Consider the following 24,661-nt stretch of genomic DNA (forward strand, 5'->3'; position numbering starts at 1 on the left):
GGCTCCTCTCTTTAGAATGAATGCTTTAATCTCCAAGTCTGAGTCTGACTCATGAATTCAGAACAGCAGAAAAATTCTTACTTCCTACCCGTTCCTGTGGATGACAAGGTGCCTGGTGACAGGACGACTGAGCCTGTCAGGGATGACACTGCTGTGTTCAGCTTTTCACATCACCTCAGTGTCTCTGCTCTTCTGTTGGTCTTTTGACTTCTCTTCTGGGGCTCTCTGTGCAGACGCACCTTGGATGTGGACTTTCAAGATGGGCTCTGAGCTGACCCCATCAGCTGGTTGGCTGACCTCTTGGTACCATGCCATCACAGAAGCAGGTAATCAGAGAACAAATAGTCCTGTGGTGTTTAGAGTCTCCCTTAGTGACACCAAAGCCTCTGTTTGATTTCTCGAGTGGCAACAAAGCCAGAAACAGAAGGTGATCAGCACCTAGAATAGACCCCAGGTGTAATAACGCAGGGTTCAGGCCCTGGAAGATGCGCTAGAAGAGATGCGCTAGAAGATGTACACAGAAGTGAACTATCAAAGATGCAGGAGGTCGTCCTCTTCCTGCTTCTCCTGGGTGTACTGTCAGGTAGGAACTCCGTTTTACCCCCTGACTTGGCCCACTCAGTTTGTTAGATATCATTGTGTGATAAAGTCCCTGAAGGAGGAAATTGCCCCTGGGGGGCCCTGTTCAAGTGTGGGACTGTCAGCATCAGGGAGCCTTGTGAGGCTGGGTGGGATATCCAGAGAAGAGGGTACCCCAAAAGCCCCATCTAATCCATGTTCATACGGACTGTTTCACTTCCCCTCTTGGCCTGTATAGTCCTTTCAAGACCTAAAGCTGGGGAAAGAACTTTCCTGGCAGAGCTTTGTGTGTACGTCAGCTAGTCTTTGTGCAGATTCTGGCCTTACTCTGGAGCTCTCTAGGGGCAAGCTGAGGTTGCCAAGTCACCCTATGTGGAAACTGAGGTACAGAGGGGCTAGTGCCTTAGTCCTGAGAGAAGAACATTTCTTATAGAAGGCAAAGATTCACCTCGTGTTCCTGGCACTCCCTCTTCCTTATTCAAGAGCTTCAAGAATCTTGGATGATTTTTCAGTGTTGTCAGCTTGGATTATTGAAATTGAGCTTTTTAAATTAAATCTTATTTTTGAATAGGTAGTATATGCATAATGTATGGAATCCAATCATATTACATTTGCAGATTAATTTAGGGGTAATTTACATCTTTGATGAGTTATACAGTAAAACACTTAGAGGAGTGTCTGTTATCTAGTAAATGCTTAGTAAATGTTACTGATTATGTATGTCCTGAGTCTTTATATTCAAGAACAGGGTTCTAGAAATATGTTCAAGTCTTCATTTTCTCATGAGTATTGTGAGATTTTTTTCATATGGATCTTGCACATTTTGATTATATTTCTAGTTCTTTTTCTTTTATTTTTTAGCATTTGTAAATGAAATCTTCTTCTGCCTTTTATCTTTTAATTGATGCTTATATAATGTATGGAATTCTGTTAATGAATTATCTTATTTGTAATGATGTTTCTGTTGATTTTCATGGATTTTTCAGGTTTGAAAATAATAAATGTTTATACTTTTCCTTCCTTGTTTTCCTATATCTCTTTTCTTTCTCTTTTTCAACTACTGGCCCTATACCTTCAGACTGTTGTTAAATAATGATAAGAGTGTACACTCTTGTCTTGTTCTCCATAAAGCGTCATGTTAACTTTTGGTATGAAATAGAAATGTTTTATATGTTAAGGAGATAGCTTTTATTCTTATTTAGGCTATTCGCTTATAAATAAAAATGGATTTTAAGGATACTTTGACATCTCTTTAAAGAACTTTGGTAAACTGAACTATAGTACAGTAGTACTTACAAGAGCAAAATAGCTCGTCTTGATTTCTAATTGCGACAGTATGGTGCAGCGAGATCAAACTTAGGCAAGACAGATCCAATTCATGTTTACATGTGGAAACCATACAATATAAGTGGTTAATCTGCTGAAAGTTTGGCATTCGGTTCACATCACTGAGAAGCTTACCTAAGATCTACTTTTATGCTGCAGCATCCTGTGGTATTCTTGCACTGCCCACAAAAATTCTTTGGGGGGAGAAAAACCATCAAAACTGTGATATGTCCAATGAAATCTTTAATCTTTGATAACCTTTAAAGCTTGGCAGTACTTAACAGCAGGTAAACGTGGAACATCTTCCTAGAATACCAACTTTACATTAAACATGTAACATCAAAGAACAAAAAAGTAAATGCACAATTATATTCACTTTTAACAAATGAGAAGTCCCTCAAGTTCCTGCAACCATTTGTATGAATTCATTGGACTTCGACAAGCTTTACATTAGAAAATGGTCACTTCTGCCAAAAAATGCAAAGATAATTCTTACCTGTTTGAAACATCTGAAGTAAATGCTACCTTTGACAGGTCACACAAATCTCATCTCTAGGTGACACTACCTAAGCCCAAAGCCAGGTGGGGTAGATGTTATTTTAGCCTAACTATCGATATTATTTACGCCTCTTAACAACTTATCAAATACAATACTGTTGACTCATCATTACATTTGTGTGAAATGATTCAAGTATACAGAAAATTAGGAGCATTTAAACTAATTGACTTCAAATTAAGTGGTAATAGTGAAGGCAATTCAAGTACTGACATGGCACAACTTTCCCTGTTAGTGGTTTTAAAATGCTCATTTAAACAGAAGATGAGTTCACTTGCTTAGATATTTGGAATACAACTTTATTCTGATTTTAAATGAAAAGGAATGGCAATGACAGTAACAAACAAGCTTCCACCTCTCAATACTGTCATGTGACTATGGCAGTCTTATATTTGAAACTCAAGGAGGAAACGACTGTGTTCCAAAACACCTAAATAGGCGGGTCCAAAAAATGAAGGTATTTTTTTTTAAACTGCCACATTCACTCCAAAGCCCATCCATCTCCTTCAGCATCCAAAGATTAAGCACGTGTTCTGCTTAGCTGTGTAATAAAGCGGCAAACACGCTGCACCACTGACGTCACAGGACAGTTGCCTATAAAACTCGACTTCCGACGCTGGGCCCCAGCTTCACTTTCTCACAGGTCATCATCTCCATCCGGGAGAGAAGTTGTCTGAGCAACCTCTAAATCGGCTTATACTGTGCTGCCAAGGCTGGGTCCATGACCACCTCTGGTGGGGCAAGAGCAGGCATGGCGACAAACTCCAGGTTAGGGTCTCCAATCGGTTTTCTAGCAAGCCAAAGGAAGGGCTTTTCAAAAGTAGCTACTTTTGGCAGAAATGTCATAGTACTGAAGATTCTTCTTTTGGTGGAAGACAGTTGAGTTTGCCTTAAACTTTCTGTCCTTAATATCCACTTTGTTGCCACACAACACAACTGGGATATTCTCACGCATGCGTACCAGATCTCTATGCCAGTTAGGCACATTCTTGTAAGTAACTCTTGCTGTTACATCAAACATTATAATGGCACACTGAGCTTCTATATAATAGCCATCTCTCAGTCCACCAAATTTCTCCTGACAAGCTGTATACTGTATATTGAACTTAATCAGTCCTCTGTTGGTATGGAACATAAGAGGATGGACCTCAACATTCAAGGTAGCTACATACTTCTCAAATTCACCAGTCAGATGACGTTTCATGAATGTAGTTTTTCCAGTACCACCATCACCAACCAATACAAGTTTGAACTGAACTTGGGGTTCTCCTTGGGCAGCCATCGCGGTTACTTCCAGAAGCGTCTCTGAGCCCATCTGACTGAGCCCAAAATGGATTTTTAAATCAAATTTTTTCTCAAGATCTATAAATAAGACTATTTGATTTTTCCCCTTTGATCTGTTAATAGATAAATAAATCACGGGTCTCCTAATAATATTGAACTCTCTTTAACCTTGAACTTTTAGAGGGCAGGAGGAACTGTGAGTGTGAAGTTGGGCCTTGAGCTGCTCAAACTCTTACTTGAATTAAACATTGGAGATTTTCCCAGAAATATAGGCTTTTAGGACCATAATCATTTGAGTTAAGAGGTGACATTTATTGTCATTAGGGGAAGAGTGAGGTTAGAAAAACCCAGCATCTCATACTGAAACATTATCATTTGGTATCTCCTCATCAGATGTGTGAAAGAAACATATCACAAAAATCTGCAAGAAATACTTGAGATTTTAAAATAAAAACCACATGCTAATCCCCAACCCCCCGCCTCCAAAAGACCACACACTGTACTGCACTTTTGCTTCCACGGGTCAAATACAATTTTTTGGAAGGTCTGCTGTGATGCAGACTGCTCCTCTCTTACTTTCTTAGGTGAGTCTGAAAACCTACTCCTTACCCTTGATCTCAAAAACACCAGGGTCACAGAGGATTGGGGGAGGGGAGCAGTCACAGTACCTGCCTTCAGCAGATTGGAAACAGGCATCACCAAAGTAATCACAGACAAAGTACCATTTTCCAGTATTCTGTTCCTCTCATTTGGTCTAACTGGTGTGTATCCTCCAGGTCCAGGCAAGACCCACCCGTCCACGGAGCCTTCCCAGAGTGCCCTAGCTCTTGGTGGGTGCTCTTTCTGCTGTATTCTGCACATGGATACAACATGTGTTTGCAGCTGGGTACATTCCTCTTGCCTGCACGTGGAACGGGTGTCAAGGGTTTAGTAGAGTACCTAACACAGAGTAAGTGCTCACCGAAAAGTAGCAGGAGTTATAATTCATCCATTATGTGTCTGTCCTGGAATCCTCAACTGGAATGCCAGCCCTACAATAACAGGTTTCATATTTCTTATTCCTCTGTGGTCTCTGAGTACCAACACATACAGGGTAGCTAATAAATTTTTGTTGTTGTTGATCATTATCCCTTTGGGGGCCTGTTTTTTTCCCTCCTCATTTACTGATATCCGCTAAATGCAGAAATTTAGATCCTCTGCCTGCTTAATATTGGCACTGAGATTGGCGTCTGTCTTTTTCACCTCCTATTAAGATGAGGGAAAGAAAACATTTTCTCTTTGGGATGCTAAAGTGTCCCTTTCCAGCAACAACTTAGAAAGCAAGGCCCTTAAAAAACATAAACTCCACAAGACTCAGCTGTAGCACAAGAAAGAGTTGGGGTGAAACAATCTCTGGCTCCATCAGTATCAAAGGAACATGTGTCACTCCTGGGAGATGGAGGACTTAGCAAAGGCCCCTCAGTGTATTTAAATCCACTGCACACTGAGGCGGTCTCCACTTTGAGAAAGTCTCCAGGGAACTAGCTTTTGTCTGAGTCTCATGGAAATGAAAAATGCCAGGATGTTTAATGAGAGAAGGCTCTCCTTGGTATCTGGAAGATCCACATGAACACAAAAAAGGTACCAGGCTCGTTGACGAGTTTTGTCCGCTGAGCTCCACATGTGAGGTTATCTTGATCTCTCTAGGGTGATCCACGAGTCTACCACTTGGGCCTGGCCCCCAGCTAGGTGAGTCAGGAAATCAAAAGAGACCCAAGGCTCAGTGTTTTACACTCCGTGAGGACCAGGTAGGTGTACATCCTTCTTAATGCTCTCATCATTTGAAAAGGCAGGAAGATGTAGTCCATTTCCAGAAAGTCTTTCTGTGGGTGATTAATCCTATATATGGGATCCAAAGAATGTTACAAAAAGATTCCTCTTTTCTACCATGTCTCTTTCCTATTAAGACAACCTCAGAAAAGCAAAGGCCATCCCTCCTCTCAGCCCCACTTTCCTCTTCCTTTTCCAAGGGAACTTGGTTGTCTTTCCCTCACTCCCGCTGAAGCACTCAAGTTACTGGAATCTGTCTGCTTTTCCATCTCCACAGAGTTAGATGTTGGCAAGAAACCCACCCTTCTCAGTCTGAACCAGAGTGATGCTCTAAGACAAACACCTCCCTCTCTTGCTAATGATGACCTAGTGTCATTTACAGAATCATTAGAAGTCTCACCACCTTTTCTTAGCTTTTAGGCCAGGGCAGACCATCCCCAACCTCTAGGGACCCATGGTTACAATGCAGTGCTATTAGTCAGCAGGCTCCATATCTTGAACAAGAGTTAGTTGTGTGCAGGAACTTTAGCAAAGCCACTCAGACTAATTCCAGTCCTACTGGAATTCACTCTCATGGGTACCATGGGTGGTGCTCAGTCGACAAAACTCAGGTCAACAAGCCTGATACCTTTTTTGTGTCCTACCTTCCATTAGCCTTTGGGGGGCATGAGTCAGCCCCCCAAAGTGGGTGGGTGAGCATCCCATCCAGGAAGGTATAACACTGTGAAAATGAAAGACACAGGAAGATGTTGCATATACTAAAACAACAACATTCTATAATGTTTTATAGTATACTGAGCATATGCATGTTCTTATATGGTACCCATGAGAGTGAATTCCAGTAGGACTGGAATTAGTCTGAGTGGCTTTGCCAAAGTTCCTGCACACAACTAACTCTCGTTCAAGGCATGGAGCCTGCTGACTAATAGCACTGCATTGTAACCATGGGTCCCTAGAGTTGGGGATAGTCTGCCCCAGCCTAAAAGCAATGTTCATTGATGAGGGTGAGATTGACGATTTGCCCCCTGGTCTTGGTGAGCCCATCAGAGGGCTCTGCTGTTGGGGCTAGTTATGTAACAGGATGGTGCCTACAGGACCAGTGAAATATTCAATACAAACAGTTCCAGCAGAGACTCTAATTTGGATTCACTGTTTCCAAGGTATCAGTGATGTAGTTGGTGGTTTCTGGTCTGAGCAAGTACACTTAGCTATGGCCTTAGGGAAAGAAGATAGCAGGAGCCTGCTGGCTCTGGGCCTCTCCCGTCCTCTTGCTATGAGGTAGCATTCAGCTGGGACACACATCCTTACTTTAATGTAACTGCTATACCTTCTCCATTTTCTGTAATCAACTGTGGATGTGGAAGCATTCTCGTTTGGGTCCTGTGCATCTCCTTGAACAATTGAACAACTGGAAATGTTTAATGGCCACTGCAGTGTAGCCCCACATCCCTGAGAGACAGAGTGGACATACGGACCAAAGAACTTGAGGGACCAGCCCAAGGCCACACAGTCAAGTAGCAGCAAAACTCAGATTGGCTCTGACTCCAATTCTCTTGCCCCTTTCACAACATTCCTCTGGATTCTTTCACTACGATTTTGATTAGTTACTAGAAGGAAGAGGCATGTATTGAGCGACAGCCTCAGATGAGTACTGCCCTGTGTACTAAAACAGAGTAGTGTCAGAGAGCAGCTGCATCCCCTGAGGGAGAAGAAGGAATGTCCCCACACTTCCTGAGCCACCTCATCACCTTTGGTGTCAGCGACCCAGGTGGCCAGCTTCCTCCCCTGGAACGGAGGCTACGGAGGCCTTCCTTATCCCAACGTGGGCTCCAGTGAGGGGGCCTCCTTGGACCCTTTCTGGCAAGGCAGTGATTTTGCTTATTTGGAAACAAGCAAACCCATCATCCATCGAAGCTCTCAGCCATAGGCTAGATGTTTCAGTGGGCTCAGTGACTGATAATCATTTTGTGTGCCTTTTCTTTTTCAAAGTGTACCCATCCAGCAATTCTAATTTGCTTCTTAATTAAGATGCATGTGTAAGTCAAATTCTATTAAAGCCTCTTTCTTGATCTCCAGCACTCAGACCACCAGAGAAAGTTTGGAAGGAAAGTGCATCATGTCTTAGGGAGAGATGGCCCCTGGTTCCTGGCCTTCCCTCTGCCGGGGAAGGCCTGATTAGCAGAGTGCCTTTGGACATGTCCCTTAAACTTATCTGTAGAACGAACAAATTGAATATTTGCTGAATTCTGTACCATATTAATTGCTCTATTTTTAGAGTGTGGACCCTTGCCACTAGTTATTACTATTAATACTGTTACCACTGCTTTTAATAGCTAATAAACTGGAGGAACTGGTTTCTGGACTAAGACTTGGGAGATCCCAGCTTGGCCACTTGCCTTATCAATGTCCCTGGAGTGTCTGCCTCAAAGTTTTTAGGATTCAGCTACACAACCCTGGCACACATAACCTTTTCTCGGGAGGAAAGACCACCAGATGAAGAGCAGAACATGTCTGGCAAGAATGTCTGCAGAAATATTCACAGATACAGTCTGGCTTTATCCAGACAGTTTCCAACACAAAGTGCCTGAGGGTCCCTGGATAGATCCGCTTTTCCCTCCCCAATACTTCCCTCACCACCATGAGAAAGTGGGCCACTCGAGGGAGACCCGGGCAAGCCCTGTAAGTGTAAGGAGACAGCATGGAACCATGAGAAGGAGCCCTGCCCTTGGAGTCAGATGCCTTGGATTGGAAGACTGGTTCTTCTCTAGAATTAGCCTCTCAAACCCAGAGTTTATCGAAGTTATGATTAATGCAACAAGATCAAGGGATATACTACCCACAAAGCAAAGTAGAGGCTATCTGCTGGGGATATTTGGTGAGCAATCTCTCCAGTTTACCACAGCAAGGTTGGTGGCTGCAGTAATCTCCCTGTTGAGGTTGAGGTTGTGGGAACCTCTGAGTAGGGCTTAGCAAGCCTCTCATTGGTGAGACTGTACCAAGCTAATACTCCAGCATTGTTCCTTATGCTGTTCCCCTAAAAGGCCTCTTACATGTCACATCACCCAAATCTAATGTCTAGGTGGAGAGTCCAATCTCTTACCAGCCCCAGCACCGTCTTGCTATGGTGTTACCAGGTTATAGAATATCCACAATCCATCTCACGTGCAGGGTCATCCGACAAGCATGGATCAAAAGCCTAGAGACATGCAGTCTGCTATCTACAGACCCAGATGCGTGAACCAGGACCCTGGTGGCCACTTACTGGGTGTGTAGTCTCAGGGGTGTGAAGTGGTGGCAGTGATGCCTACTTCCAGGGACCACGGTTAGAGCAGATGAAATCAGGCATACCTAGCACGATGCCCAGTGCATAGGTGCTCAGTGAAAGTGAGTGGTTACTAGTTTTAGTCTGTTCCTTTGGGCTGTACACTACCTTACCCTGGGCTATTCTCTCTCTTTTTAAAATATTTATTATCAAGCTCTTTACAGAGAAAGCTTGCCAATTTTTTTCAAAATTTTATTTATTTTTGACTGTGCTGGGTTTTTGTTGCTGTGCAGGATTTTCTCTAGTTGCAGAGTGAGGTCTTCTCACTGCAGGGGCTTCTCTTGTTGCAGAATACAGGCTCTTGGGCACACGAACTTCAGTAGTTGTGGCTCCTGGACTCTAGAGCACAGGCTTAATAGGTGTGGTGCACAGGCTTAGTTGCTCCCATGGCATGTGGGATTTTCCTGGATCAGGGATTGAACCTGTGTCTCCTGCACTGGCAAAAGGATTCTTTACCATTGAGCCACCAGGGAAGCCCTAACCTGGGCTGTTCATGAGAAAAATCTAATGAGTTACATCTTTGCTTAAACATACATAGAAGCCTCTTTGCTTGTTGGTTGCTGCTGCTGCTGCTGCTAAGTCGCTTCAGTCGTGTCCGACTCTGTGCGACCCCACAGACGGCAGCCCACCAGGCCCCACCGTCCCTGGGATTCTCCAGCCAAGAACACTGGAGTGGGTTGCCATTTCCTTCTCCAATACATGAAAGTGAAAAGTGAAAGTGAAGTCGCTCAGTCATGTCCAACTCTTAGCAACCCCATGGACTGCAGCCTACCAGGCTCCTCCGTCCATAGGACTTTCCAGGCAAGAGTACTGGAGTGGGGTGCCATTGCCTTCTCCGAATATTTTCTTTACCTCCTTGTTGGTTAGAGAGGCACAAATCACTGCAGCAAGATCAGGTGGGGTCCTTGGAAACAAATTGCCAGTCTTTCCATTTGCTCATGACTGTCTCGCCCTGCTGAGCCGAAAGGGAACACTCTTGTGAACAATTTGGCTGGGCAGGGCGGTGTGCTGGAGACTCCAATGGTGGGAAAAGAGGGCTTGAGGGAATTATACCCACAAAACCCAACCCACCAGAGCAATTGATTATTTTGCTCATTTTGGAAAACTATTTCAGGGAAATTTTTGCCTCTAAATACTCTAGACATACTATATTGCTGCTGGGTTTTTTTTAATCACAAGAATGCTATAATATTAAAGTCAATTTTAATAGATTAAAAAAAATCCATTTGTATTCACATCACCCTAAACCTCAGCTGTATTGATATTTCTGAGTCCTTGCACAGTCCTTGTCCATAAAACCAGATAATTCTGCCAGCAAAATATAACTTATGCATAATGCATTTTAGTCTCTAAACGAAATCAGATGATTTTAGATTTAGGAATGCTTGTATCAATGAATGTGTTTATATTTCAATTTTTCCTGCATTTCCACCTGCTCCTCTGTCTCCCCTCCCTCAAATTTGAAGTAAAAACATTCTCTTATAAAAGTCAATGTTTTCCCATGGCTTGTTTGTTTCTAGAAATTCTTCCACCCTGTAGATCTGTCCCGCCTTTACCTCCTCCCATTCTAGGGACTTTGTCCCCAGTGGTTAATGGTGGCCAAGGTTAGAAGCTGGCTGAGAAGGTGACCTTGGTGTAAATTTTGACTTTGTTACTTATTATTCACTGTACGTGCTTCAGCTCAGTTTCCTCATCTATAAAATGATGATACTACTGTTTATCCAAAAGGATTGTTCTGAGGAGTAAATGAGGGAAAGCATTTTACAGAATGCATATATTTGGAACATTGAATAAGTGGCAATTGTATCAGTTTCCTAGGGCTGCTATAACAGATTACCATAAACTGAATAGCTTAACACAGCAGAAATGTATTCTCTCACAATTCAGGAACCGAGAAATCTGAAATCAAGGTCTCAACAGGGTTGGTTCCTTCTAGACTCTCTGAGAAAGATGCTTCTCCACACCTACATCCTGACTTCTGGGGGTTGTTTGCTGTGCCTTGGTTTGTATCTGCATTACTATGGTTTCTCAGTTCAGTTCAGTCCAGTCACTCAGTCATGTCCAACTTTTTGTGACCCTATGCACTGCAGCACGCCAGGCCTCCATGTCTATCACTAACTCCTGGAGTTTACTCAAACTCATGTCCATTGAGTCGGTGATGCCATCCAACCATCTCATCCTCTGTCGTCCTCTTCTCCTCCAGCTTTCAATCTTTCTAAGCATTAGGGTCTTTTCAAATGAGTCAGTTCCTCATATCAGGTGGCCAAAGTATTGGAGTTTCAGCTTCAGCATCAGTCCTTCCAATGAATATTCACGAGTGATTTCCTCTAGGATGGACTGGTTGGATTTCCATGCTGTCCAAAGGACTCTCAAGAGTTTTCTCCAACACCACAGTTCAAAAGCATCAATTCTTTGGCAGTCAGCTTTCTTTATAGTCCAACTCTCACACCTATACATGACTACTAGAAAAACCATAGCCTTGACTAGATGGATTTTCGTTGGCAAAATAATGTCTCTGCTTTTTAATAGGCTGTCTAGAGGAGGCAGTGGCAACCCACTCCAGTACTCTTGCCTGGAAAATTCCATGGATGGAGGAGCCTGGTAGGCTGCAGTCCATGGGGTCGCGAAGAGTCGGACATGACTGAGCGACTTCACTTTCACTTTTCACTTTTATGCATTGGAGAAGGAAATGGCAAGCCACTCCGGTGTTCTTGCCTGGAGAATCCCAGGGATGGGGGCGCCTGGTGGGCTGCCGTCTATGGGGTCACACAGAGTCGGACACGACTGAAGCAACTTAGCAGCAGCAGGTTGGTCATAACTTTTCTTCCAAGGAGTAATTTCATGGCTGCAGTCAACATCTGCAGTGATTTTGGAGCCCCCCAAAAATAAAGTCTGACACTGTTTCCCCATCTATTTCCCATGAAGTGATGGGACCAGATGCCATGATCTTCGTTTTTTGAATGTTGAGCTGTAAGCCAAATTTTTCACTCTCCTCTTTCACTTTCATCAAGAGGCTTTTAGTTCTTCCTCAGTTTCTGCCATAAGGATGGTATTATCTGCATCTCTGAGGTTATTGATATTTCTCCCAGCAACCTTGATTCCAGCTTGTGCTTCATCCAGCCCAGCATTTCTCATGATATACTCTGCATATAAGTTAAATAAGCAAAGTGACAAAATACAGCCTTGACATACTCCTTTTCCTATTTGGAACCAGTCTGTTGTTCCATGTCCAGTTCTAACTGTTGTTTCCTGACCTGCATACAGGTTTCTCAAGAGGCAGGTCAGGTGGTCTGGTATTCCCATCTCTTTCAGAATTTTCCACAGTTTATTGTGATCCACACAGTCAAAGGCTTTGGCATAGTCAATAAAGCAGAAATAAATGTTTTTCGGGAACTCTCTTGCTTTCTCGATGATCCAACAGATGTTGGCAATTTGATCTCTGGTTCCTCTGCCTTTTCTAAAACCAGCTTGAACATCTGGAAGTTCATGGTTCACATATTGTTGAAGCCTGGCTTGGAGAATTTTGAGCATTACTTTACTAGCGTGTGAGATGAGTGCAATTGTGCAGTAGTTTGAGCATTCTTTGGCATTGCCTTTCTTTGGGATTGAAATGAAAACTGACCTTTTCCAGTCCTGTGGCCACTGCTGAGTTTTCCAAATTTGCTGGCATATTGAATGCAGCTCTTTCACAGCATCATCTTTCAGGATTTGAAATAGCTCAACTGGAATTCCATCACCTCCTCTAGCTTTGTAGTGATGCTTCCTAAGGCCCACTTGACTTCACATTCTAGGATGTTTGACTCTAGGTGAGTGATCACACCATCATGAATATCTGGGTCGTGAAGATCTCTTTTGTACAGTTCTTCTGTGTATTCTTGCCACCTCGTCTTAATATCTTCTGCTTCTGTTAGGTCCATACTATTTCTGTCCTTTATTGAGCCCATCTTTGCATGAAATGTTCCCTTGGTATCTCTAATTTCCTTGAAGAGATCTCTAGTCTTTCCCATTCTGTTGTTTTCCTCTATTTCTTTGCACTGATCACTGAGGAAGGCTTTCTTATCTCTCCTTGCTATTCTTTGGAACTTTGCATTCAAATAGGTATATCTTTCCTTTTCTCCTTTGCTTTTCACTTCTCTTCTTTTCACAGCTATTTATAAGGCCTCCTCAGACAGCCATTTTGCTTTTTTTCATTTCTTTTTCTTGGGGATGGTCTTGATCCTTATCTCCTGTACAATGTCATGAACCTCTGTTCATAGTTCATTCAGGCACTCTGACTATAAGATCTAGTCCCTTGAATCTATTTCTCACTTGCACTATATAATCATAAGGGATTTGATTTACGTCATACCTGAGTGGTCTAGTGGTTTTCCCTGCTGCTACTGCTGCTGCTAAGTCACTTCAGTCATGTCCGACTCTGTGCAACCCCATAGACGGCAGCCCACCAGGCTCCCCCGTCCCTGGGATTCTCCAGGCAAGAACACTGGAGTGGGTTGCCATTTCCTTCTCCAATGCATAAAAGTGAAAAGTGAAACTGAAGTTGCTCAGCCGTGTTCGACTCTTTGTGACCCCATGGACTGCAGCCTACCAGGCTCCTCCATCCATGGGATTTTCCAGTCAAGAGCACTGGAGTGGGCTGCCATTGCCTTCTCCAGTGGTTTTCCCTACTTTCTTCAATTTAAGTCTGAACTTGGCAATAAGGAGTTCATGATCTGAGCCACAGTCAGATCACCGTCTTGTTTTTGCTGAGTGTATAGAGCTTGTCCATCTTTGGCTGCAAAAAGTATAATCAAACTGATTTTGGTGTTGACCATCTGGTGATGTCCGTGTGTAGTCTTCTCTTGTGTTGTTGGAAGAGGGTGTTTGCTATGACTAGTGTGTTTTCTTGGCAAAACTCTGTTAGCCTTTGCCCTGCTTCATTCTGTACTACAAGGCCAAATTTGCCTGTTACTCCATGTGTTTCTTGACTTCCTACTTTTGCATTCCAGTCCCCTATAATGAAAAGGGCATCTTTTGGGGGTGTTAGTTCTAGAATGTCTTGTAGGTGCCTGTTACTCCAGGTGTTTCTTGATTTCCTACTTTTGCATTCTAGTCCCCTATAATGAAAAGGACATCTTTTGGGGATGTTAGTTCTAGAATGTCTTGTAGGTCTTCATAGAACCATTCAACTTCAGCTTCTTTAGCATTACTGGCCGGGGCATAGACTTGGATTACGGTGATATTGAATGGTTTGCCTTGGAAACAAACAGAGATCATTCTGTCGTTTTGAGATTGCATCCAAGTACTGCATTTCGGGCTCTTTTGTTGACTAGGATGGCTACTCCATTTCTTCTAAGGGATTCTTGCCCACAGTAGTAGATATAATGGTCATTTGAGTTAAATTCACCCATTTCAGTCCATCTTAGTTCGCTGATTCCTAAAACGTTGACGTTCACTCTTGCTGTCTCCTGTTTGACCACTTCCAATTTGCCTTGATTCATGGACCTAACCTTCCAGGTTCCTATGCAATATTGCTCTTTACAGCATTGAACCTTGCTTCTATCACCTGTCACATCCACAACTGGATGTTGTTTTTGCTTTGGCTCCGTCTCTTCATTCTTTCTGGAGTTATTTCTCCACTGATCTCCAATAGCATATTGGGTACTATCGACCCAGACGGGAGTTCATCTTTCAGTATCCTATCTTTTTGCCTTTTCTTACTGTTCATGGGGTTCTCAAGGCAAGAATACTAAAGTGGTTTGCCATTCCCTTCTCCAGTGGACTATGTTTTGTCAGAACTCTCTAACATGACCCATCCATTTTGGGTGGCCCTACATGGCATGGCTTATAGTTTCATTGAGTTAGACAAGGTTGTGGTCCATGTGATTAGATTGGATAATTTTCTGTGATTGTGGTTTTCAGTCTGTCTGCCCTCTGATGGAGAAGGATAAGAGGCTTATGGAAGCTTCCTGATGGGAGAGACTGACAAAGGGGGAAAGTAAGTCTTGTTCTGATGGGGGGGGGGGGGGGTGGCCATGCTCAGTAAATCTTTAATCCAATTTTCTGTCGATGGGTGGAGCTGTGTTCCCTCCCTGCTATTTACCTGGGGCTGAACTATGGTGGAGGTAATGAAGATAATGGTGAGCTCCTTCAAAAAGTCCCATGCATGCACTGCTACACTCAGTGCCCCCAACCCTGCAGCAGGCCACCACCAACCCATGCCTCTGCTGGAGACTCCTGGACACTCACAGGCAAGTCTGGGTCAGTCTCTTGTGGGGTCACTGCTCCTTTCTCCTAGGTCCTGGTGCAGAAGGTTCTGTTTGTGCCCTCCAAGGGTCTATTTCCCAGTCCTGTGTAAGTCTAGCAGCTCTATGGTGGGGTTAATGGCGACCTCCTCCAAGAGGGCTTATGAGATTATACTTAGGGATGCGGGGAGAGCTGGTGTGATTTTGGAGTTCTCCAGTCATGCACATTCCATTCTCAATGTTCTCTGTATCTAACACTGACACAGAGAAGGAAAATAAACTCTTGAAGGCTCCCTGGTCTTTGTAAGACAGAGGATGCTGTGGCCAGACTGGGTCATTCAAGGAGGTGTCTATGTTCTAAGATATCACGTTTCCCTCTCCCTGGCTCTCCACAAAAGCTGGAGAAACACGAAAGGAAGCAGAGAGGTAAGAGGAAAAACAGCAGCTTTATTTCCAGAACGACAGAAGCAGATTTCGTGGTCGTATAGTGGTGGTTGTTTTCTTGGCTCCAAGAAGATCTCACATTCCCGTTTCCAGCTCTTGGCAAGAGTCTTCATTCTTGGGGAGTGACCGGCTTCCAGCTTTGCCCTGAGCTACGAGTTGAAGCCACAAACCAAGCTGCTAAGTCCTTGTTTTCAGGACAAGGCTTTGTGCTCATGTCGTTTTGCATCCTTTTTAAATCTGCAGGCGGACAGGCACTACACCTAATCCACTTACCCGCTATGAGCAAAGTGGCGGAGAATTCTCCACCTGAGACTTCAGTGCACATGTTTGCTGTGAAACTATCAGCATCACTGTCACCTGTGGTCCCAGGGTTCCCCCTGATAATCAACTCCAGTCCCCTCACTCGGGCCTTCAGGGTGAACTGGCTGTCGGACACCGACTTTGAGGTAAGCACTGTCTCATTCCCAAGGGAGCTGCTCACAGAGGGGCCCTGAAGATGGTATGGGTGGAATTCTGGATCAGTGGCCATTTTTTCCTCTTCTCCCGCTTTAATCTTCCCTCTTGTAAGATCTGGACATTCTGTTCGGGGCATTCTAGAGCCCTCTGTGCTAGATGCCCCTGTAGCTTTTGGACCTTTTTCCCTCCATTTAATCCAATCCAAATGAACAGTATGTTCAGTTTGTTACAAATAAAAGGCTCACTTCTTATTGCCAACCACCCTCATATGATAACAGGTGTTAGGAGTGCCAATGGTAGCCGAATTCTTCGGGTGGAATAGTTTGTGTAATGATCTCCTTAGAAACCAGACCCCGATGAACTAGTACCTGGTGATTCTTCAGTAGGAAATTTGTGAGAAGATGTTTCATACGGAAGAACACACCCTTAATAAAAATATAAGTCTGGATGTCTAGCCATACTGCGTGGCTCTTGTTCCTCTTGGACAATTCAGACCCAATCAATCACATTCAAGAGCTATGCCACTGCAGCTCTGTTTTCTAGTTTGTCATCTGGTCTTTCCCAAAGCTGTCACTTCTCCTTAGGCAGGATGAACCTGCTGATTGCATGTTTTCTACTGACAACCTCAAAGGCCTTCTAAGGATGTCTTTAGGGTTTAGGGACCCTGTTGAAGTGCATTCTCTCCCATGTCTACCTCATTCCTCAGTGGGCACAGGAACCTCTCCTACAGTCATCATCAGCCCTGCCCCAGCTCCCACCTGCCATTGTTCTGGGTTCTAGGGGTACCCAGTGGGCCTACTTGGTCTGAGCTTGGTTGCCTCTCTGAGAAACATACGAGGTATTCTTAAACCCAGCTGATGATTAGAGTCACTAAGGGAACTTTCAAAAAGTGTGCATATCTGGGCCTCAGAACACACCTGTGGAGCCCATGGACTTGGGGGCCAGAGCCCAGCATCTTGTATTCTCCGCACCCCAGGGGCGGGCCTCTGGCATGCAAGGAGCACACATTCAGGCAACCTCCACCTCAGTATCCAGTGCACATTCCTGGGGCCCAGCTGCCGTTTCTGTGACTTCCCTGCCTGTAGACCTGCTCCCTTGACATCTGGTTCATCTTTAACAGCTGCTGCTCATCTGTGCCTCTAGGCCTTGCCAATTGTTTACACTTACAGAGCACACAGTATATGCTGGACGCTGCGGAAAGGACTTGACATGTGCTCTTTTGTAATATTCACAACAATCCAGTGATTTTATTTGCATGATTGTCCCCTTTGTACAGATAGGGGAAATGAGGAAAAATTTAGTAGACGTGAAATAACTTGCCCTGTGTTGCACAGCTATTGCTGTGCTGACACTGGAAGGCAGGCAGTCTGGCTTTAGAGCTCTATTTTTTTTAAACAGCTCTATTGAGATATAATACACATAGCATGTAATTCACCCATTGAAAGTGTACAGTTCAGTGGTTTTTACTCTATTCACAGACCGTCACCACAATCCAGTTTTAGAACATTTTCATCCCCCCAAAATGAAACCCCAAACCCATTAGTAGTCACTCCCCTGTCTCCTATCCCCCCTGGCCCTGGTAACCACTAACCTACTTTCTGTCTTAATGGATTTTCCCATTCTGGTCCCTTTGTATGAATTGAATCATATTGTATTTTTTTTTTAATGACTGGCTTCTTTCACTTAAGTGTAAAGTTTCAAAGGTCACACATGTAGCAAGGATCAGTACTTCATTCCCTTTAAATGGCTGAATGATACTCCACTATATGGATATACCACATTTTGTCTATTTGTTCATCAGTTGACAGATGTTTGGGTTATTTCCACTTGAGAGCCCTCTTTCTCAGCCTCTTGCAGTCTATTGCCTTTAATGATGAGGATGACCAAACTATTTCAGATTGTCAGAGGTTTCAAAGCACATTCACATCCTGATCTCTTAATTGTTACTACTAACACTGATATTATCACTATTAAAATTGTAAATCCCTATTTTATAAAGAAGATCACAATGAGACAGCAAGGTTAACTGATCTGTCTGATATCACAGAGCCAGAAAGGATGAAATAAGAACTTGACTCAGGTCTTCCTACTCCCAGTCTCAGGCTCTGTCCCCTCCAATTGCCACGCACAGCTATTACTGTTTGGATAAGTATCCAAATCTTTCACTATCATATCTCCCCTCCTACATCCCATGTGATTCAAACAGGGCTGTCAGTCAAGGAGGAATTCCATCCTGTTCCTGACCTCTACAAATGGAGAATGTCTTAGCCACTCCACTGATCTGGGCTTAAATGTTCAGCATTTGGTCCCAATCCTGGTGCCCTCCTGGCACCACAGCCTGCAGCTACCCAGGACCTTGTGTCGGTACTAGAATGGGCCACAGGTTCACACGTTCTTAACGACTGGTTGCTTCTCCCCCAGAAACTACCCGATATCATCAAGTATCCCCTCCAGGAAGATCCTATTCTCCAACCCAAACTGCTCACAAGGGCTGTCCCTACAGAACATGACGATGCCATCTCCATGGCAGAACCTGACTCCTGGACACTCTGCAGGGTCACCTAGCCATGAGGTTCTGGGGTCTCCAGCTCAGAGGTCTGTCATTCTTGGCCTTGGGACTCAGTCGTGTAGGACTTCCTAAGGGTGACCTCCAGTCATGCCAGAGGCCAGGCCACCCTGCTTTGGGACACAGCTGCTGAGACTCGGGGAGTGAGGAGGATTAATGATGGAGGCGTATGAGGGGTATGAGGAGGATTAATGATGATGATGACAGTAACTCACATTTACGGAACACTTAACGTATGTCAGGAATTCCCCTAAACATTTCTGTGAATTCACTCATTTAATCCTCATAACAACACTATGAAGTGCTATGCTATTATTGTTTGCATATTAAAGGTGGGGAAACTGAGGCATAGAGAGGTTGGGCAACTTGCCCAAGTTCACATAGCTAATTGGTGGCAGACTTCAGATTTGAGATCAGGCAGGCTGGCCCCAAGAACCCCTGTTCATCACTCCCACACTGCACTGCCTCATCATTGCCCAGCAAGATGGATGCCTGAGGCTCATCGCTGGGGTTTCCTCCTGGAGCAGCACTAAGAAGGAAAACTCCCAGGAGTCAGGGAGGTGTGACAGCCGAGCTGCTAGAGCAGGCACTCTCTGAGGTCACGGGGCAGCCGCGGCTGCTCCCCTGCCATTAGCACACCTCTGAACTTGATACCCCTTTGTCCTTATCTGCTGTCATGAGAACTGTGGACACTTTAGATTTGCTCAGTCTTGTCCAAAACAACCTCAAACCTAAAACCAAACATTGTCTTTTACCAAAACTCTGCAGCTAGTTTGCCCACCATCAAAGAGGCTCCATCAGGGAATTCCCTGGTGGTTCAGTGGCTAAGACTCCATGCTCAATGCAGGGACATGGGTTTGATCCCTGCACAGGAAATTAGACCCCACATGTTGCAACTAAGAGTTCACATGCTGCAATTAAAGATTACACATAGCACAGTTAAAGATCCCACGCACCACAAGTAAGGCCTGGCACAGGCAAATAAATACTTTTCTTAAATGGTGGGGAGGGGGCTCCACCACTCTCAGCCATGATTCTTGGAATTCTCTCCCCTCCCTGCCCTGGTCTCCTGATGCATGAAATAGGGGAAGTTTTCCCAACCTATAACCTAGTTGTTGTGATGATTAAATAAAATACTCCACAAAACAGCTTGGCAAGAGCCTGGCACATGAACATTTAATTCATGCTGGTGTTAGTCACTTAGTCATGTCAACTGTTTGCAATCCATGGACTGTAGCCCACCAGGCTCCTCTGTCTCTGGAATTCTCCAGGCAAGAATACTGGAGTGGCTAGCCATTCCCTTCTCCAGAAGAGGACACTTAGCAGAGGATGGTTTTGATCCATTGACCTCTGGGTTATGAGCCCAGCATGCTCCTGTTGCACTACTCTGCCGACAAACAAACAAGCAAGGCATTTCCTTTGATCCAAAATCAAACCAGCAACTTAAGGATGTCCACATCTATCAAGTCTACACTCCTCTGCTCTACCTGCTGAGCTATCGAAGGATGCTGATAAAGACAACAACAAAAGCAACTTTTCCATGTATTGGCAGCAACCCAATTCCTCTGGTTCCAAGAGACAACATTTGAGACCCTTACTTGACTCTTCTAGTTCCTTCCTCTAGGATGATTGAGCCAGTCCCAAGGAGAAGGGCTGTCAATAGAGAACACTATGGTGAAGGGTCTGGAAGTGTGGGATTCAGAAGAGGGCTCCAGGCTTAGCTGGAAGCTAGGGGGTAAGTCAGGAAGCAGAGTCGATAGTCGTGATGGGGGAGCAGCTCTGATGGGTACCCATTCACTGAACAGTTTTCAACATCTAATGACAATAAAAGGCAACATTTGCTGGGTGCTCACTCAGCCCCAGACAGTGATCTAAGTAACCCATGGATTAGCTCGTGGAATCCTCACAACCCTAGGAAGCAGATGCCATCAGTATCCCCACTTTACAGCTAGGGAAACTGAGACACAGCAAGGTTAAGCCATGGGAAGCCTGGGCTTTAAAACCGGTCTGGCTCCAGGGTCTAAGCTCTTGACCTTCGTGTTATGCTGCCTCTCACTGCCCATGTGCCAAGCAGAGAGGCAGGTTATCTCCACTTGTGTGGCACCTAGGCTGACCCTACTTGTGGATGGTGACAGGAGTACTGCGATGTCTCTTTCAACCCTCCTCCCTATGTGTTCCCTCCACAGCATGGGTTCATTCACATCCGTGACCATCCTCTCCTCTCATAATCAATCCAGATTTATGCAAAGTCAAACATGACACCCACCACCTCCTCCATGAAGTCCTCCTTGACTAAACACATCTCACAATGAATGTTTTCTCCCTGAATTTCCACAGTACCCTGATCTAGCTCTTTGTTTTCATATCTTGTATTATACTCCAGCTGTTTAACTAGGGTGAGACTTATTTACCTAATGATAGTTAAGAGGAAACAAAATTGGGGAAAAGTCAAGTAATGTTCCCAAGGTCACACGGAAGTCCAGCAATGGAAACTGGATTGGAGCTAAGTGTTCTTCTCAACAGAGAATACTGAAGGCCTCCTTGCCTGGCCCCAGTTGCACTAATAACCAAAAGGTTATTAACTGAGACATAATTAAGACATTGATGAAATTTAGTCCTTGATGTGCAAAGGGCTCTGGGCTTTCTTGGAGCTCCACAGCTATGCTGGTGGCAGGGATATGCATGTTGATGTGAGGGGTCACAGGCTGGCCTCCAGGTAACCTCAGCAGGGCCCTCCCACTACACACCACGGAGGCTCCTGCTGGTCACAGACTAGATTCCAGTGATATGTCTCTGGCCCTGGTTCTTGGTGCCCCTCCCACATCTCCAAAACACTTGTGCAGAGCACACGTTTCCTACAGTGGGAGAATGTGTGGAAATACACCCCCAAACCCAAAGAGGCTATTGATATAAATAAATATCATTTCTTCTTTCTGCAGATTTATCCTTCTCCTCTTATTTAGTCTTAGATATGGCCTTGGAAAATTAGAAGGGAGAAATGAGTGAAGAGGCAACTTAACAGCTATCCCAGGGAAGTGAGGCATCTTACTCTTAAAGAAGAGGAAATCAAACTGTCTGCAGGGTATTTAAGGGACTTGCCTCGGAGCCTACCCCAAATAGTGACAGGCTTTAAAGCTTTCATGTTTTCCATCTCCGGTAGATGGAACTAGGATGTCTCCTGAATGTTTGTCTTCCTGTGAAGAGCAGCTTCACACACAGGAGTCCTTTTAGTGCAGTGTCATAGGGTTTATGTAGAACGGACTCAGGCAAAGCAGCCCATTCCCCTGACAGTGAGGGAAAGATGGTTTTCAGGATGCTGGTTGCCTCCTTGCTGGTTAATATCCATTTGCAAAATGTATACACACAAAACAGAACTTTTCTTAACACATGGTTACTATGACTTCTGCATTTGCTTTTAGGTTGTCACCACTGGGATGGAACAGTTAGATTTTGAAGAAGGACCACACATATTTGACTTGCAGATTTATGTGAAGGATGACGTGGCTGTCACTGACCTGCAGGTCCTGACGGTCCAGGTGACAGATGTGAATGAGCCGCCTGAGTTTCAGGGCAACTTGGCAAAAGGTGAGACACACTGGGGTGTACGATGCAGTCCAGACAGTGGCATCAGGCAGGACCCTGGGGGATGGAGAAAAACAGAAGAGTAAATAAACAAACAGCTGTTTCTCTGGAAAAGGCAGCTGCTTAATGAACAGGGAATAAATGAAATATCCTCCAGCTGAGGACTCCCAATAATAACACCCAATAATTTACAAAGCCTTAGCCATCCATGGCTTGGGCCTCTCCTGATCCTGTGGAGGGAGCTGGAGCTCAGGACCGCAAGTGGATCATGCTGGAGGAATGTGGGCTGAGACCGTTTCAGGCTCAGCACTGGGTACCAGCCGCTGACTTCCATGGTTCATCCTCCCCATGGATGCCGACGCCTCCAGGGGACTGTGTATCTGAGATCTGCTATAGAGTAGACACAGTATAGGGGACTGGAGCATAAGATAACTTCCTGTGTCATCTCCCCTAAACTCTTGGCTTCAAAGACCATGTATACACTGACAACTCCCAAGTCCATCATTATTTTTGTTTGTTTGCTTGTTTGGGGCGGGGGGGGGGGTGTTGTTTTCCAGTCATCTTTATTAACCTATCAACATTATATTTTATACAAACTATCTTGAGGTCTTCTCATAGGAATCTGCTTTAGTATAGCATGTTAATAATAAAACCAAGTAAGATGGCTAAACTTCAACCTAGCATTCTACTATCCTCTGGACAAAGCAAGTTAGAAACTCAATCACATTACACACGTGTAAGAGTTGTGCTCCAAGATAATTAGGAAGCTGCTACACCAGCTTCTCCCTTGAACTCTAGACTCAAATAGAAACTGTCTTACCCAGCATCTCCATTTGGATGTCTAATCGGTATCTGTGATGTTGTGATTTATAGTAAGAAATATATATGTGGTCTTCTTTCCCTCCTGACACAGGAGGGAACTGCCTCTTGGCATTTCCTAAGTGATGAGAGTGATAAAGGTGTCTTTTGTTACATTAATGAGGTAACTTTTGGACCCCACCTAAGGATGCCCACCAGGGGAAACAGCTATGTGAGTAGAGGGCTGAACAGTGGAGAGGGGGTAGAGGCTGGAGACGGAGTTAAACTGAGCTCAGTCAGCAGCGGCCAGTGACTTCATAGTGGCCTATGCAATGAAGCCTCCACAAAAGCCCGAAAGGGGTTCGGAGAACGTGGTGAATATGTGGAACCTGGGGGGAGTGGGTGCCCTGAGAGGACATGAAAACTCTCTGCCCCTTTCCTACACTGTGCCCTATGCATCTCTTTCATCTGTCTGATCCTAACTTATATCCTTTCATAATAAATCAACAATCTGGTAAGTAAATGTTTCCTTGAGTTCACTAGAGCACACCCCTCTAGCAAATTATTCCAACCTGAGGAGGAGACTGTGGGAACCTCCAATCTAGACCTGGTTTGGTCAGAAGCAGAGGGGCCCACCTAGGCCTGTGCTGGCATCTGAAGGGGCAGGGGCTGTCTTGTAGGATGGAGCCCCGAACCCGTGAAGTCTGATACTATCTCTGGGTAGACAGTGTCCGAATGAGTTGGACTGTGGGACACCCAGCCAGTCTTAAAGAATTGCTTGGTGGTATGGGAAGTGCTCCCCCCTCTGCCCCCCACCCCAACACCTGGAACTGGTGCTGGAATCTAAACTGAAATGTGCCCCCAGACCCCTTGACTCCCACTCCATCTCCCTCCCCACCATCATTTGTTATTTTTGTTTAGCAGCTAAGTTGTGTTCAACTCTTTGGGACCTCATGGACTGTAGCCCACCAGGCTGCCTCTGTCCATGGGATTGTCTAGGCAAGAATATTGGAGTGGGTAGCCATTTCTACCCCAGGGGATCTTCCAGCTCAGGGATGGAACCCAAGTCTCCTGCTTGGCAGGCAGGTTCTTTACCATCTGAGCCACCTGGGAAGCCCCCCTTCCTACCATCTCTGCCCACATCTGCTTCTCTCATCTTCCCTATTTCAGTTAATGGCAACTTCATCCTTCTAGTTTTGCAGGCCCAAAGATCACAGTTATCCTTGACTCGCCTCTGTCTTTCACACCCAACATCAAATCCACTAGGAAATCCCACCAGGTTCTAAGTCTATGCAAAACCCAGCCCCTCCCCAGCATCTCCACCATGGCTCACCTGGGCCATGGCAGTGCCCACCTGACTGGCTTCCCTGCCCTGCAGCCAGAGGGATCCTATTAAACAACAAGAGTTAGAGTCTCCTTAAGGCCCCAGAAGATCTGATGAGCCCCTACCAATCCCCATCTCCTCTCCCACACACCTCTTCACCCACCTATGTATACCCCAGGCACACTCTACACTGGCATCTTTGCATCTATCTACTGTTTCATCTGCTCCTTCCCCTTCTTCTCTACGTCTCCTCCTTAAGAATCTTGACACTAATGTCAGTGAACCTTCTGGAAGCCCTCTATTTAACATGGCAATCCAACTCACCACACTCCTTTCCCTGATTTTTCCCCATAACATTGCTCACTAACATTCACATATTTTATTCATTTTTTGT

At 44.8% G+C, this 24,661-nt stretch overlaps 1 protein-coding gene, 1 long non-coding RNA gene and 1 pseudogene across 2 annotated transcripts in view; 1 reads left to right on the forward strand and 2 right to left on the reverse strand.

The window, feature by feature from the left end:
* Window positions 1–258: 258 nt before the first annotated feature.
* CDHR3 (cadherin related family member 3) overlaps window positions 259–24,661 on the forward strand; it is a 71,160-nt gene continuing 46,757 nt past the window's right edge. The window contains 3 exon segments of the mRNA XM_024991049.2: window positions 259–583; window positions 15,785–15,987; window positions 21,983–22,148. Coding sequence (XP_024846817.1) covers window positions 538–583; window positions 15,785–15,987; window positions 21,983–22,148 — 415 coding nt within the window. The 5' untranslated portion in view covers window positions 259–537.
* Window positions 1,673–5,947, reverse strand: LOC132345083 (GTP-binding nuclear protein Ran-like; annotated as a pseudogene).
* LOC132345084 (uncharacterized) overlaps window positions 22,119–24,661 on the reverse strand; it is a 39,157-nt gene continuing 36,614 nt past the window's right edge. The window contains exon 3 of the long non-coding RNA XR_009494212.1: window positions 22,119–22,202. This is a non-coding gene — a long non-coding RNA (uncharacterized lncRNA). The remainder of the gene's footprint in view (window positions 22,203–24,661) is intronic.

The sequence above is a fragment of the Bos taurus genome, chromosome 4 (assembly GCF_002263795.3).
Source record: "Bos taurus isolate L1 Dominette 01449 registration number 42190680 breed Hereford chromosome 4, ARS-UCD2.0, whole genome shotgun sequence".
NCBI lineage: Eukaryota > Metazoa > Chordata > Mammalia > Artiodactyla > Bovidae > Bos > Bos taurus.